General features: G+C 31.7%; 1 protein-coding gene across 2 annotated transcripts in view; it reads right to left on the reverse strand.

The window, feature by feature from the left end:
* LOC139518811 (S phase cyclin A-associated protein in the endoplasmic reticulum-like) overlaps positions 1-15,958 on the reverse strand; it is a 72,847-nt gene that overhangs the window by 47,260 nt on the left and 9,629 nt on the right. For both annotated transcript variants that reach the window (XM_071310396.1, XM_071310397.1), the window contains 6 exons: positions 15,711-15,834; positions 12,586-12,845; positions 11,307-11,410; positions 10,768-10,893; positions 8,513-8,700; positions 3,488-4,245 (listed from right to left, as the gene is read on the reverse strand). In XM_071310396.1, the coding sequence (XP_071166497.1) occupies positions 3,488-4,245; positions 8,513-8,700; positions 10,768-10,893; positions 11,307-11,410; positions 12,586-12,845; positions 15,711-15,834 (1,560 nt within the window). The remainder of the gene's footprint in view (positions 1-3,487; positions 4,246-8,512; positions 8,701-10,767; positions 10,894-11,306; positions 11,411-12,585; positions 12,846-15,710; positions 15,835-15,958) is intronic.

The following is a 15,958-nucleotide window of genomic DNA, read 5'->3' on the forward strand; positions in this document are numbered from 1 at the left end:
CTTTATATTTTGGGTATGAGCATAGAAATTTTTCTAGTTTTCAATATCAGAGTGTCATTACTTGCCTTCCAAAAGATGGAAAAGATAGGAGATATATGAGTAATTGGCGACCCATCAGTTTACTGAATACTGACATTAAAATAGCTTCAGCAGCTATAGCTAACAGACTCAAACCAGTATTGCCATTTATTATAAGTGACACTCAGAACGGGTTTATTAAAGATAGGTTCATTGGGGAAAACATTCGCTTATTATATGATCTTATGCACTATCTGGAAGAGCATAATATGACTGGTTTACTGTTACTTGTTGATTTTGAGAAAGCATTTGATTCTGTTGAGTGGGATTTTCTAGTAAAAGCTCTAAAAAGCTTTAATTTCGGACCATCTATATGCAAATGGTTTGAGACTCTCTATTCAGAAGCTAAAAGCTGTGTAATAAATAATGGTAATTTGTCAAGTTTCTTCAATCTTGAGCGAGGCTGTAGACAAGGTGACCCCCTATCCCCATATTTATCTATTATAGGTGTTGAATTATTAGCTCTAAAACTAAAATCTACATCTGACATCCATGGTATTCCTATTCACAACAAAGAATTATTGTTGAGCCAGTATGCTGATGACACATTTCTTGTTTTAGATGGAAAGGAAAAATCTTTAGAGGAGACTTTAAAATGTTTTGATTCTTTTAAAAGGGTCTCTGGGCTTAAAATGAATGCATCCAAGACCAAAGCTGTTTGGATTGGAACCAAAAAATATTCAGACCATATACTTTGTCCTAATTATAATCTTCAATGGACAAAGTCAAATTTCAAACTTTTAGGAATAGATTTTTCATTAGATTTACAAGCTATGTTAGATATAAATTTCACAAAGAAAATCAAGGAAATGTCATCAATACTTAAGGCTTGGGAACACAGAAAACTTACATTACTTGGTAAAATTACTGTTGTAAAGACTCTGGCATTACCAAAGATAATTCATTTGCTCACAGCTTTACCAAATCTATCCCAGATTAAAATTAAAGAGTTAAATACTCTCTTTTATAACTTTATTTGGAATGGGAAATTAGAACGTATAAAACGCAATACACTAATTGGGGATTTTATGCAGGGAGGTTTGAACATGGTGCATTTGTCATCTTTTAGTACATATCTAAAAATAAGCTGGGTCAGAAGACTTCTTTTGAATTTAGAGGGATCATGGCAGACATTATTACTGTCTGAATTAACCAAATTTGGTGGTGACAGAGTCTTTTCTTTACAAAAAGAAAAACTGCTAGAAATTCATGGCTATGTTAAGAATCCTTTTTGGAAAGATGTTTTATTTTGCTTACATACTGCAAAGCCTTATACTAAGGCTTGTACAAATGATATATTATCGCTAGATATTTTAAATTTTGTGCCACTTTCAGATTACACTATTTATATGCAATGGAAGGACTTTGGTGTACAGTATATAAAAGACATTGTAAATGGTCAAAACAAAGACTTCTTTACATTTGAAAAGATTAGACATAAGATTCTTACAAATAATTTTCTGAAATATTACAGTCTAATCTCCAATATTCCAAAATTTATTAAAGATCACATAAAAGAATATTGTGATTCTCAACAGATTGAAAATGTCAACATCTCTGATGCTTTTTGTACTCAGATTATTAATAATAAGAAACCAAAATTTGTGTATAAGAGTCTTATTGATCATATATTTCAACCTCCCCTTGAAAAATTTCAGAAATGGGAGCAGTTGATAGACTCAGAAATTGAAAATTGGCAAAAATATTTTATGCTACTAAGGAAGTCTTGCAAAGATACCTATTTAAAAAGCTTTCAATACAAAATACTTCACCAAATAATTCCTACAAACTCTTTTTTGTACAAGATAAAGAAGAAAGATTCTAGTTCATGTACTTTTTGTAAACTGGATGACGAAACTATTGTACATTTTTTCTATGATTGTCCAATAACATACCAATTTTGGTCATCATTATTACAGCAAATAAGATTGTATAGCAGGGATTTTGCCATCAGTAAAAAGCAGATATTCCTTGGTTTCTATTCAGAAAGCTTATTCATGAATCTTTTATTTTTAGTAGCAAAAAATTATATATATAAATGTAAGTTTAAGGAACTTACTCCTAATATTTTTGGTTTTAAAAATAGAATAAAACAATATCAGTCATATGAATATTATATTGCAAAGAAAAATAATAATGTCGATGTATATGAAAAATTTTGGACCCCATTACAATATATATTTCCACCATAGAGTATGATATTAATCTGTGAGCAAATTTTTTGACTAGATTTTGTTTATTCTTTGATGCATATATATACATTTGTAATTGTAAACAATAATTGTGTACATAATTAAGTAATGTATGTGTGTATGTAAGTAAGAATTGTATGTGTGTATGAGAGACTGAGAGAAAGTGAAAGTGAATGCAAGTGGTTCTCATTTCTTTTTTCTATTTACCTCTTTACATTGGTATTTCCTGATATTTATTTATATATTCATAAATTTCTACCATTTCCGTTTTTTTTTTTTTTTTTTTTTTTTTTTTTGGCTTTCTTATTTCTTAATTACTTTCAGTGTGTTTTAAAGCTTATCTTATAGTTATTTATTTATTTATTTTTATTTTATTTATTTATATTTTTTTCTTGTGAGGGAGGAGTTAAAATTTAATAAAATCATTTAAACATTTATTACTTTAAAAAAGGGAGGGAAGAGAGAAGAAAGAGAAAAAAGAAATGAAACTACTCTTGATTTATAATCTTTGTTTGATTCCTTAAAATCCAAAACTAAATAATATGTCATTTATGAAGAATTGTTTATTTTTTGTTTGTTAGACATTAGACATTTATGTCGAACCATCTTTATATTTGTTAGCATTTATAACTTACATGTATTTATACCGGTATATTATATATATATATTTGGTGAATATTACTAACAACCACTAACTCCTGTATATATAAATATCATTACTAATGTTAACGAGGCCGGGATAAGGTACCGGTAATCAATGTTTTAAACTAACAAATGTAAAGATTTCAATAAAATATGTAAACCTTAAAAAAAAAAAAAAAAAAAAAAAAAAGAAGGGTCGCCAGTTATAACTTTAGTTCATATATACTTATACATTGTTATAAAACACATTCTTATAGCAACACACTAAGGGTTACACATTTATAGTTTAACATCAAAGCCTGACCGCTCGGTTTACGTTACAATATAGAGCATGATCTGATAGATGTACAAAACAAGGGTAACACTTAATGCCATTTCCCCTGCTGCAGTAAAAATCCTATTTGCAAATGACCAGAGACAGATTTTAGTGCAAAAAGATAAGATCATTGATTTTAGTGCAAAAAGATAAGAGACTTATTTTAGTATTTGATGACCTACAAAAAAAAAAGCCAACACCTAATTTCAATAATTTTGAATAACTACATTCTGCAGTAAAAAAAAAAACTGTCACTTACATCTTCAATTTGACTAATGTCTTCTTCAGTATCATCTTTACTCTCAGAAATATTTCTTGAACGGAATTCTTTTGTTTCAATTTTAGCAAGATCAGTTTCACTTTTCTTCAGGGTTGTCTGTGGACTTGCTCTAGACTTCTCCGTTTTACTGCCAGATGGGGGTTTTGAAGCTAATGTTGGTGTTGTTTTAAATTCCCCTCTTGGACTACTAACATTCCTTGCAGTATCTACTCTTGGACTGCTGAGATTCCTTGAGATTTCACCTCTCGGACTGCTGACATTCCTCACATTTTCACCTCTTGGACTACTTATATTTCTGGTAGTTTTTGCTATAACCTTAGAATCTGTCAGACTTTGAGGTCTCTCTTTAATTGTTTTTGTATCCTTTGCAGTTTTAGCATTGCTTATCACAGCCTGTTTGCTTTGAGTGTTGGTCCCTTTAACAGTTCCGCTGTAAGAACGGCTGGTATTATTTACAGCTGGTGAGGAATTCTTACTTGCATCATTTCTAACTTTGACTGGTTCATTTTCCTTCTCACTATCATGCCTAGCACTTTTATTAGGAACAGTCTGATTACCATCTGACAAAGATTTTTTCATTGTATTAAAATGTCCTTTATTTTTCTTGATCAATGGAGAATGTGGATCAGACAGAGTTCTTGTAATGACTTTAGCTGGTCTTCCAACAGTTGATAGATTTTCTAAGGAATTTCTAGATCTAGATTTACCTCCCCTTTGAACTGTTTCCCAACCATCATCTGAAAGTTAAGAAATCATATACAGTTATTAAATGTATTATTAATTAGATAAAATATCACATATCTTAGAAATAAACAATTATAACTGTTAACCAACTTATAGTTGTGGTGTGTACTTTCTTGAACTTCACAGCAGTTTGAATTCACAATTTTTAAATATATTTGATAAATTTAAATAGGAAAGATCCAACTTTCACAGCAATTTATAATTGTGTTATTTTTCTTCCAGCTTAAGTTGCAAAAATATATCGTAAGACAAAATTAGTAGGTTTACAGTAAATAAAATACTTGGATGAGCAAAGTTCTTTAGAAAAGTTGTATTGAAGTAATGATCACTGACATTCAAATATGTATTTCTTCTTGAAACTGTTTTAAAAACAACAATTCTTAGGGGTCATCCATAATTGTCAACCATTTTCCAAAGTGTACAAAACGTACACTTTTTCAGACCCCCTACCCTCCCTCAAAAAGTGTACATCAACCATTTTCAGATTTCAAGAGAACAATCAGTCATTCTTAATAAAAAGAAGATCCTGTTTATTATATTTTAGTTTAATATAGAAATTTGCATTGAAAATAAACTAAAACATATCTGACTGTTTTATTTGATGACATCTATCTGTGATGCTTGTGTTTTGTTAGAATAAAGAGTTCAAAGATTAGTGTTTCCCCTATCATACAGTGGGAACTCCAATGAAAAAAGGCACCTAGAGCATGCAAAAGATTAACAAAAGGGCACATAAACTATGCTAAGAATCAAAGAAAGGGAAATGCATGGTTATATTGTATTGGTAAAGTATGGACTGACAGTTGTTGATGGAATCAGAGCTTAAGACAGCAGTCAATAAAAGTGTAATGTTTTAAAACATTTTAAGTTTTTAAATTTCCCGCCTGTATTTCTATTAAAAAAGTCCCTGTAAATATGCCATTTATGGCACTATTATCGTTTGTGTATATACTGTAACGTGTTCATATATTGAATATTTTTTAAGGGTAAGGTTAAACTTCATATGGAGGTGCTCCTAATTAAAGGAGGCTTATACTAAGAAAAATAAGTTTACTTCCTTTTTACTGGTTTACTGTTTTGGAATACATTACAAGGAAATTAATCGAGTACCAGTTTAAAATCTTTTCACAAAATGGTGTCTTGTCAAAATCAAAACATTCAAATAATTAAGTGTTTCCATCAGTTTTGTTTATTAAACAGAGTGAAACGATAACGATCTATAATAAAGCAGGTGAAATTGACAATCAGGGGTACTGAGAAATGCTTGCAAACTTTTTGTTTAAAAAATTTACAAGTTTACATTTTTGAAAAATTTAGTTTTCATATGATTTGATCTTTTAATCGTTTAATCCGGATTGACTGAGGAGAATTATGATATCGAAATAAATATCATCAAGTAAAAATAATAAAGAAAAAATAAGAAGAGAAATACACCCAAGCCAATTCTCCATTTTATACATCGACCTTCCCTACGGAAACGAAATAAATTCTGGAAAAAAAAGCGTACGGTAAAAATGTTGATTTTTTAACCCCCTCCCCCCAAGTGTACTTTTTGTACACTTTGGAAAATGGTTGACAATTATGGATGACCCCTTACTATAACTCTTTTCTGTGTAAAAGATTGTTGTTTAAGTTTAGACAAGTAATTTAAGGGCATATCCAACAGTTTATTTTTGACGGTGAGAATTTTTCCCTTGAAGATATTTCATTCTTCAATTGACAGAAAATCAAATTTTGCAAAAAAAACAAAAGTTGTCGATTTCGTTTTTGCAAAAAATACTGCTGAAAATTGAACATTTTTGCAATTTTCAAATAAAAAATGTTTATTATTCAAAAAACATAAATATGATAGTTTACTCAAGATAATGGGGCTCAAATTGAAGCAAAATAATTCAAGATGGTTAGAAAAATCTAACTTTACAATTTAAAGCATTAATTCTTACTCATGGTGGACCCAAACAATGGCAAGAAATGAACATTTGAATTGAACATTTTTGATTTTTTTAAATATTTCAATGGTGTCGATTTGGCCAAAGTAAGATATGTTATTCCTTGAAAAAAAATGGAACGTCATAACGTTTTTAAAAATATTTGTCACCATACTCGTTTGAGAAAAATCAAGTAATGCAATATTGTTTACTCAATCCCTTCCATAAGCCTCACAAATTGTGCCAAAAAATAAGATGTTTCAGGAAATACCGTTATATTTCCCCGCTAATTTTCAAAGGCAGTGTTACGGTGTGGTAGACAAATGTATTTATACACTGTGACTTTCATGGATAGGTGTCTCGATTGCACTCATATCTCATATCACATCTTCTTATTCATAATGAACCAGTTTCTGGACGAGATAACAATTTAGTTAGTTTTACCATGGAAGTATAATACTTCCATGGTTTTACTATTGTGTTCGTCAAAATTGTGAAACCCGGATGTAAAACATGCAAACCGTGGAATAACAAACTATCAAAATAGTCCCTCTGGTATCTTTCATCCCTTTTTATTTTAAAACAAAAGTACTACAAGTTAGAAATCAGTTTCTGTGTGTCGGTCTAATAGTACAAAGCAGGGTTAATTTTCATATTATTTTTTCATTTGATGTTTTCGTTCTGATTATTCATTTAATAAAATATACCACTTGACGTCCGTCATCCATAATCATAATTTATTTTACCGTTACTTTACAATGAAGTGTTTTTCTTATACTGATTTATATTACACGGTCTATAATTTCACATATCGAAATTAATAAAGAGCACGTGGTATTTTGCAACCAAACACTTGACTAAAAACTCACTGACACCGCATTATTTATTCATGTTGCAATTTTGAGCTTTTTATTCTTTATAGGCTTCTAGCTATAAACAAATCTGTATGTTGACTCTTAGTGTTTTGAATTATATGTGTCGTTGGGTTGCTGTCGTATTAATGTATGCCTTTAAAATCTTTTTTCAAAACAAAAGGATTGATTTGGGTATAGAAATATTCACATGTCTGAACTTCTCCCATCTGGCAGTATATCTTATTGGGTGCGGCCATTAGTTGCTCGGATGTATGAATTTGCAGTCTCATTTGGTCAAAATAAAAATGTTGTATATCCGATGCATAGTGTAGTGCGAGGTTTGCGCTATCTATACGTTAAAAAAACATCTAAATAAATGGTTGAAGGGATATCCGAAATTTGAATAAAATTTCTAAACAAATATATCTCGCATATTTATGACTAGGCGAAAGTGGATCTAAAGTAAATGATTGATACATTATTAAGATAAAGAGTTCGCTAGCGGTAAAACATATGCCGTACTAGAATAAAGTTGAATAATGATCAAAATCTTGAGTTAAGTTTTTAACCCCCCCCCCCCACACACACACTTTTGAATAATTTATGGTATTTCAATGGGTGTTTTTTTTCTATCCTATTATGGACCCCCTGGTTTTAAGAGGGCATGTCTTAATTAGTCAAGACCTACATTTACACCGTTTTTTTTGTTAAATTTTATTTGTTTCCTCATACCCGGTACATAAGTTAACACCAAAATCGTCAGATATTTTCTACTTGTATGTCAGTGTATATATTACATTGTTTACCAGTTGAAGGTCGTAATCACATAAAGAGCTACTGTATATTAGCACTTCAATGCAAAGCCAGATGCTAGATGCAATGATACATGTTAGACCAATCTTTTTCATCTTTCTCACGTAAAACCAAACTTTGAGTTTCTATCCAGAATGACAAAATCTCGGAAATGTTTTGTAAAGAATTATTTACAATTTGTGTTGCATTCTAATGCACTAATAAATAATTACGCATTTGTTCTTGTTGTTCTCTACTGTATTGAAGATAATTTCAATAAAACAGAAACTTAAGTGAGTATGGTCTATAATGATCAAGATAATTGCAGTTCTTTTATAATAGACCAAGAGGACAACATCTTTTAAGATTTGACTTCTATTTCTGTTAATATTCTGTTTCAGTTTTTTGCCGATTCCCGCCGTGTCCTTTCCTTTGAGGAAAGAAACCATCCTTTCCAGACGGCCATAGCAATTCCAATGGTGATTCTGTTATGACGTTACAACGTTAAATTACGGGAAACAATAGACAACTGTTACGTTGGTTATTACCTCCCCTGAAACTGTTGGATATTCCCTTAAACTTATGGAAGTATGGATTCAAGGAGGGATAACAATTGTCAGGTTTTTTCCCATGTTAATAAATTCTAGCCTGGATTACGTTGCATCAACATAAGACATGATTCCTACCTTCAATGGTGTTACTGCCATCAGTATCTGGCTCTGAAGCAGACAATCCATTCTGATGTGCCGGTGGTGATGGAAGAGTTAATACAGGAGATTCTTGAGTTTCTGAGAAGTTTAGAGTCTCTTCACTAGGAGACAAGGGTGATGGAGGTACTATTCCTTTCACTCTATCTGCCCAACTGTTTCCTGGACTGAAATATATCGAATTAAGAACAATAAAGAATAATGCTACAAAGATGAGGACACCATATTCAAAAGATTTAACCTGCAGTTTCATGATATAATTGAACTATAAACATGTTTCCTGAGGAGAACTGTTTTTCTTACATTTCATCCTTGATATCACTTCACTGTTGCTTCATTAGTACAGTATAATAGAATTTTTCAAAGAACTTTTCATAATATTAATTTTTTAAACATTTTAATGATTGATAGTTGGTGTTTAAACACCTCTTTTTAGCACCACTTTTGGGCTATTTCAAGGAGACGAGTATTTATTGATGGAGGAAGCTGGAGTGCTCAGAGAAAACCACTGACTTTTGATAGGATATCTGACAATCCACAAGTATTTATTGATGGAGGAAGCTGGAGTGCTCAGAGAATACCACTGACTTTTGATAGGATATCTGACAATCCACGAGTATTTATTGATGGAGGAAGCTGGAGTGCTCAGAGAAAACCACTGACTTTTGATAGGATATCTGACAATCCACGAGTATTTATTGATGGAGGAAGCTGGAGTGCTCAGAGAAAACCACTGACTTTTGATAGGATATCTGACAATCCACGAGTATTTATTGATGGAGGAAGCTGGAGTGCTCAGAGAAAACCACTGACTTTTGATAGGATATCTGACAATCCACGAGTATTTATTGATGGAGGAAGCTGGAGTGCTCAGAGAAAACCACTGACTTTTGATAGGATATCTGACAATCCATGAGTATTTATTGATGGAGGAAGCTGGAGTGCTCAGAGAAAACCACTGACTTTTGGTAGGATATCTGAAAATCCAAGTCAATTAAGATTGGAGTCGAGTGCACCTGCATGATCAGGGTTTGAACTCACAACCTCAGTGCTGACTGGGTAGTGATTACAGTAGTAGAACTACATAGACCACTTATCCACCACAGCCCCTATAAACTTTTTGATGTCAAGTTATTCATCTTTCAAGAAAAAACATTACAAATGTGTATGTAAATAAGGTGGAAATGTAAACAACAAATGGTTTCTAATGAGTGAAATTTCTTTTTCAAAGCAATAAAATAAATATAATAATAATGAAGTTAGCCTACCAAAAGTTAAAAGCTAAGAAAAAGTTGCACTGTGAGTATTCTTTTCACAAGAGTTGATGAGAGATGGATGTGAAATTGCATCAGACTGTGTAGTGTCCACATGAAGATTAATACTAAAGAAGAAGGTCCGGTAAGGGCTGATTTTGGCCCCAAAATTCAGATTCATCTATTGAAAGATTTTAGACACTTTTTAAACACTTAATTGTCTACGTCAGTCGATTCCAATAGTTTATGTGACAGATTTGAACAGATTTAGTCATTAAAGATGCTCAAATGCATACTTAAATACGAAAAATCTATCAAATATTCCTTAACATATCACTTTTCAGATGGTTTTTGTCAAAAATGAAAATGGCCACATCCGTGTTCATTCTCAACTTTTATATATATGTGATGTATTATCATCAAATACAACTTACATTTTAATATTAAGAATGAACACAAATGCAGCCACTTCTGTTTCAGACAGAAACCGTCTAAATATTAACCAAAATGCTAAAATTTCGAAGATTTCAGTAATGTAGCATGACTTAATGATGCTAGTACCCGATACATGTGCATTGTATTCTCAAAAACAGTCCATATTAATTCAACAGAGGTATTTTACTCTCCGATAAATAGCTAAAAGTTTACATTTTAACAATTTTGTTAAAATGCTATATTTTGAAGCCAAAAAGGGGTCCTTTAAAGAATCATTTGATTTGTATATCTTGAGAAAAATGCAACGAAAAATTTCATACATGGCTATTACGTCTATGAAATTCAAAGTCCTGTGATCCCTAAGACAAAACAAAGTTCAGAAAGATCATAACTTCTGTTAGGTCTGACAAGTATTACCGTTTAAAAATCCTGAGTTGTGATTATGTTCTAGATTAGTGACTGTTTTGCTAGCATTGAAATCAAGAACTTAATAGAGATATTTCTATATTACTTTTTCATAGATTTTTTAGTGTTGACCGATTATACCTTTTGTTGGGCTCATTGAACTCTAGAACTCTCTGAGCGGGACTTGGTGAGTTTCTAGATGGCACTTGAGAATGTGCAGTTTTTCCAGGTGACATCTTTCTTACTTCCCAGGCAATAGGAGCTGGTCTGAAAAATTCAATCAGAGAAAATTAATTTTACTGATATGAAAAAGTGTTTATTTTCAAAGTGATTTACAATAAAGATTCGACTATAAGCTGTTATTCTGTAATCATAATGAAATAAAGGTCAAATAAATATCTTTTAATCTTTTCTAAATGAATATACCATTACATTTACTTTAATTTGTTCTTTGTAGTGTTTTTCATGGTAGGTACTAATTAGATCTTAGAAGAAGCATATTTTTGGCCAGTCTTAATACGATTATCAGTTGTTTTCCATTTGTTTAATGTGTTGGAGCTTTTGATTTTGCACTTTGACAAGAGACTTTTAGTTTTGAATATTCTTTGGAGTTTGGTATATTTGTTTATTTAATTTTTTTATTTAACATTTGGAGGGAAGAGTATCGAAGATATTCTTACCTGTCACCCTCTCTTGTAGCATCATCATAAGCTTTCATTAGATGCATTCTGTCTATTAGAGATTTAAAATCATTGGTACTTTGTTCCAGCATCATAATCACTTCCTAAAATTCATTGGATAATTAATATACATAAAATACACATTATTCCGATATGCTAATTACGTTAATATACATAAAATACACTTTATTCTGATATCATCTGTGTTTTACAACAACATTCTGGTTAATTTGTTTTTAGCTTTAATGAAAATTAGTCCAGTATCTTGTTTGTAATTAACAATTGACATAAAAAATATTAGAGACTGTGGACGTAACTACTGGTTTCATTTCCTCAACTGGAACAAAAACAGACTTTTGAAAGCCATACAAGCTTAACTATACATGCTAAAGCTCAAAATGTAGATTGTCAAACATGAAATTCTATGTAAAAATAAATGTGCATATAAAGTCAGAAATCTTATTCATCAGTGGTTTTCTCTAGTTAAATCTGATTGTTTTAGTCATTTAAAAGACTTTTTTTGTTGATGGCATAATCTGGGAGATTGTAAAGACACTTGTAGATTGTAAGTTTACCTCTTGTAGATTGTAGGTTAACCTCTTGTAGATTGTAGGTTAACCTCTAGATGCTTTATGTTGTTGCTACCTCATTGACATATACTCAACATCTCCTGTCATGTGTACCATTTTCATGTTACTTACTATGAGTATTCATTTATTTTCATGAACTGAAGCATTTTATTTTTGAGGATATTTATAGTTTTGTGATTTTGCTTATGTCTGAATACAAGCCTATAGAAAATGTGTACTTCATTCAACTTAAATTTATGGTTACACATTCCAACAAAATCCACAAAATGGTATTTCAGTCACAATTAATAATGATTTCACAGTAGCCAGGAAATATACAATTTGTTTTTTTGAGATTGATATGATAAACTGTATAGGTTTACTTTATGCATACACCATACTTTGCTCTACCAAAACTTCAAATATTATTCTTCCACAATGACATTTAAATGATTTTTATAAACAGATTAGTGAACAAGACTTTTGCATAATATTTTTTTCTCTCAGAAAAATCTAGTTCTGATCAGAACACAACAAAGTATATGACATCAAAATATTTTGCTGCTTGAAAGAGCTTTGAAAACCAAGGTCAAATACATGCATGACATGGTCATATTAATAAATAATGACAAATAAACAATCAAATAATTTGTTTTTTGCTTATTGAACTTTTACTATAAACACTTGATATAATCTCTTATCAACTGTACCTTACATTCTACCACACTTTCATCCTGTTCACATGTTTCATAAATAGCATCAACAGCTCTTTGCAGATTGTCAAAGAGAAATTTCCAATATCTGGCCCTCCGATCGCTCTTTCTGGTCCCTCCATCAGATCTGGGAGATCTAGTTAGGTCTTGTTTATATGATGATTGGTCCTCTAAAGATGATGGTCTGTGTTTAGCTTGTGGTCTTTGTTGATTATCTTTCTGTGAAAGCTTTCTCTGTCTACCAGGGTAGCCTTGTCCTGTAAATAGAATTTAAAATCATTGCTTCTTTAGTCATTGTGGGATTTAGATCTAGATCTGTTCCTTAATACTACTATACAATTTTTCATTGGGCTCCTGACATCTTTTATTTTTCAAAGTGGAATATTAGATATTTAAGAATACAAGCTAGGTATAGAGAGTACTAAATAGTTTCTAGATTTTGTGTCATTTTCTAACCTTAAATAATAAGATACTGTGAATGAGTGACAATACTTCATTTCATTTTTCATCAACCTGATATCAGATATATGACAAACTGATACATACATGTATGGTCAGATCATAAGTTTTCATACTATTCATGCATTTTCAATGGAAATTGTGACAACATCACAATGCACTCTTAATAGTACAAAAACCCATGAGAAAAGGATACATGTAACATAAACAGTAAACCTAGAGTTTTTGCAAACAAAGAATATTGATCAATTTTGTATACATGTACTTTTATAAATCTTATTTGTCTGTATAGATTTTTGAAAACCATGTTTCTTATCCTAAATACAATAATTACAATTCAAGAAATATAACAGACAGAAAAATTGTAATGTAAAACATGTAAATCAATACAAAAAACAGACTGACCTTTAGTTTTCATGAAGAATGATAAATAAATTCCACAAATAAAACAAATCTCTATGATGGATAACAACGACTATTTGCTCTACTGAATTTATGGATATCATCAATTAATGATAGGCTACGAACATTTACATATAAGTATCCCATGTAAATCAATAGACAAAATTAGTAAACAGTAATTTAATTTGGACAGGAAAAGTCTCAATAGACCAAAACAATAATACAAGACAATTATTCAAAATTGGAATAGGAGTCATAGGTCATATTCAAATGAGGAAATGGAAAATGTGCTTTGATTCCATTAAAATATTGATGGTGATAAGAGGATTTTCTATGGAAATGAAGCCTTTGATTACTGACATTTGATGTGTTTCATCTGGATCTGTTATGGGATGATCACTTTTATCTGGTAGGATTATATTGTACATATAATTAATTAATCAGGAGCCTTAGGACAATTAAGTCTCTCCCAGAAATCAATTTGATACTCTAATTACAGGGTTTTCAAACTCTAAAATGAGTGGACAATAGAGAGTCAAAATACTACATGTAATAACTTAATTATCGTAAGTGCAACAAAACTATATCTAGTTAGTTTTAATTAGATACTCAATTTTGTGTTAACTTCATATATCAATATTTTTACAACAGTTTTTCAAATGCTTCATCAAACTTTTTTTCTGGTAAGTTGTACATGTATGTAGATTTCGTGTACAGGGAACCAGTCTACAGAGGGAGATAACTAAATTTCTGTAAAATTACTCAGAATTCCCCACCAATATATATGAATTGGCACCTATACATAAGTCCCCCTTTGAATAATGATGAAGTCCACTCAACCATGAAGATGACATTCTTGACAATTCTATGTACACAGTGGTAAGTATCAGAAAGTGAATTGTGTATTACAGTTAAAGTTTTACTTGTACAAACCTATAAAATGAAAGGTAAAAAAGAAGCAGAAAATACCAAAAGGGATTCAAAACTCATTAGGTTGAGACAGTGGCAAAATCCATTCATGCAGCAAAGACAACACGTTCTGTAAAGTTTCCCTTAAGATATTTCATAACTTGGATATGTTCCAATTATAAAGGGTCTCATACCATGCATACCTGTTCTATATTAACCTTGCTGCTACATTTGTATCTTAAAATTTGAAGAGACTGGAATATTGAATTTAGTTTTCGATTTATGCTTTAGAAGCAAGTATTCAAACTGAGCTACATGTACAATGTACCTTAGTTACATGTATAATCAAAGACATGATATGAATGAAAGGAGATTTTTGAGTCAAGACATGAACAGCAACCCAACCACCCAAGAAAAGCAGAAAAACATTTTGAGCAGAAGTCACAAAAACGCTTGAAAGTTTGACATCATTCAATGTCCTTACCTGAGCTTGATCGTCTTTGCTCTACAGGCACTTTGTAGATGACAATGTCCTTACCTGAGCTTGATCGTCTTTGCTCTACAGGCACTTTGTAGATGACAATGTCCTTACCTGAGCTTGATCGTCTTTGCTCTACAGGCACTTTGTAGATGACAATGTCCTTACCTGAGCTTGATCGTCTTTGCTCTACAGGCACTTTGTAGATGACAATGTCCTTACCTGAGCTTGATCGTCTTTGCTCTACAGGCACGTTGTAGATGACAATGTCCTTACCTGAGCTTGATCGTCTTTGCTCTACAGGCACGTTGTAGATGACAATGTCCTTACCTGAGCTTGATCGTCTTTGCTCTACAGGCACTTTGTAGATGACAATGTCCTTACCTGAGCTTGATCGTCTTTGCTCTACAGGCACGTTGTAGATGACAATGTCCTTACCTGAGCTTGATCGTCTTTGCTCTACAGGTACATGTACGTTGTAGATAACTTACCTGGGCTTGATCATCTCTACTCTACAGGCACGTTGTAGAAGACAATGTCCTTACCTGAGCTTGATCATCTTTGTTCTACAGGTACATGTACGTTGTAGATGACTTACCTGAGCTTGATCGTCTTTGCTCTACAGGCACGTTGTAGATGACAATGTCCTTACCTGAGCTTGATCGTCTTTGCTCTACAGGCACGTTGTAGATGACAATGTCCCTACCTGAGCGTGATCATCTTTGTTCTACAGGTACATGTACGTTGTAGATAACTTACCTGAGCTTGATCGTCTTTGCTCTACAGGCACTTTGTAGATGACAATGTCCTTACCCGAGCTTGATCTTCTTAGTTCTACAGGTACGCTAAAGATGACATTATTCAATGTCCTTACCTGAGCTTGATCTTCTTTGCTCTACAGGTACGTTGTAGATGACAAGATTTCTAGCGGTTCTTCCCTCTTCTTGCACTATTTTTCTAACTCTATCATAACTGTTCATTCTATGATAATTCGATGTCTGTAAATGAAATTGACCTAAATTATTATATAATAAAAATTCTCTTCAATATCCACTCTGTTGTTTTTATCATTCTTCTATTTACCAAGTACACATGATATAAAACATGTATTTACAAAACACT

This window comes from Mytilus edulis, chromosome 4 (genome assembly GCF_963676685.1).
Source record: "Mytilus edulis chromosome 4, xbMytEdul2.2, whole genome shotgun sequence".
In the NCBI taxonomy this organism is placed as follows: domain Eukaryota; kingdom Metazoa; phylum Mollusca; class Bivalvia; order Mytilida; family Mytilidae; genus Mytilus; species Mytilus edulis.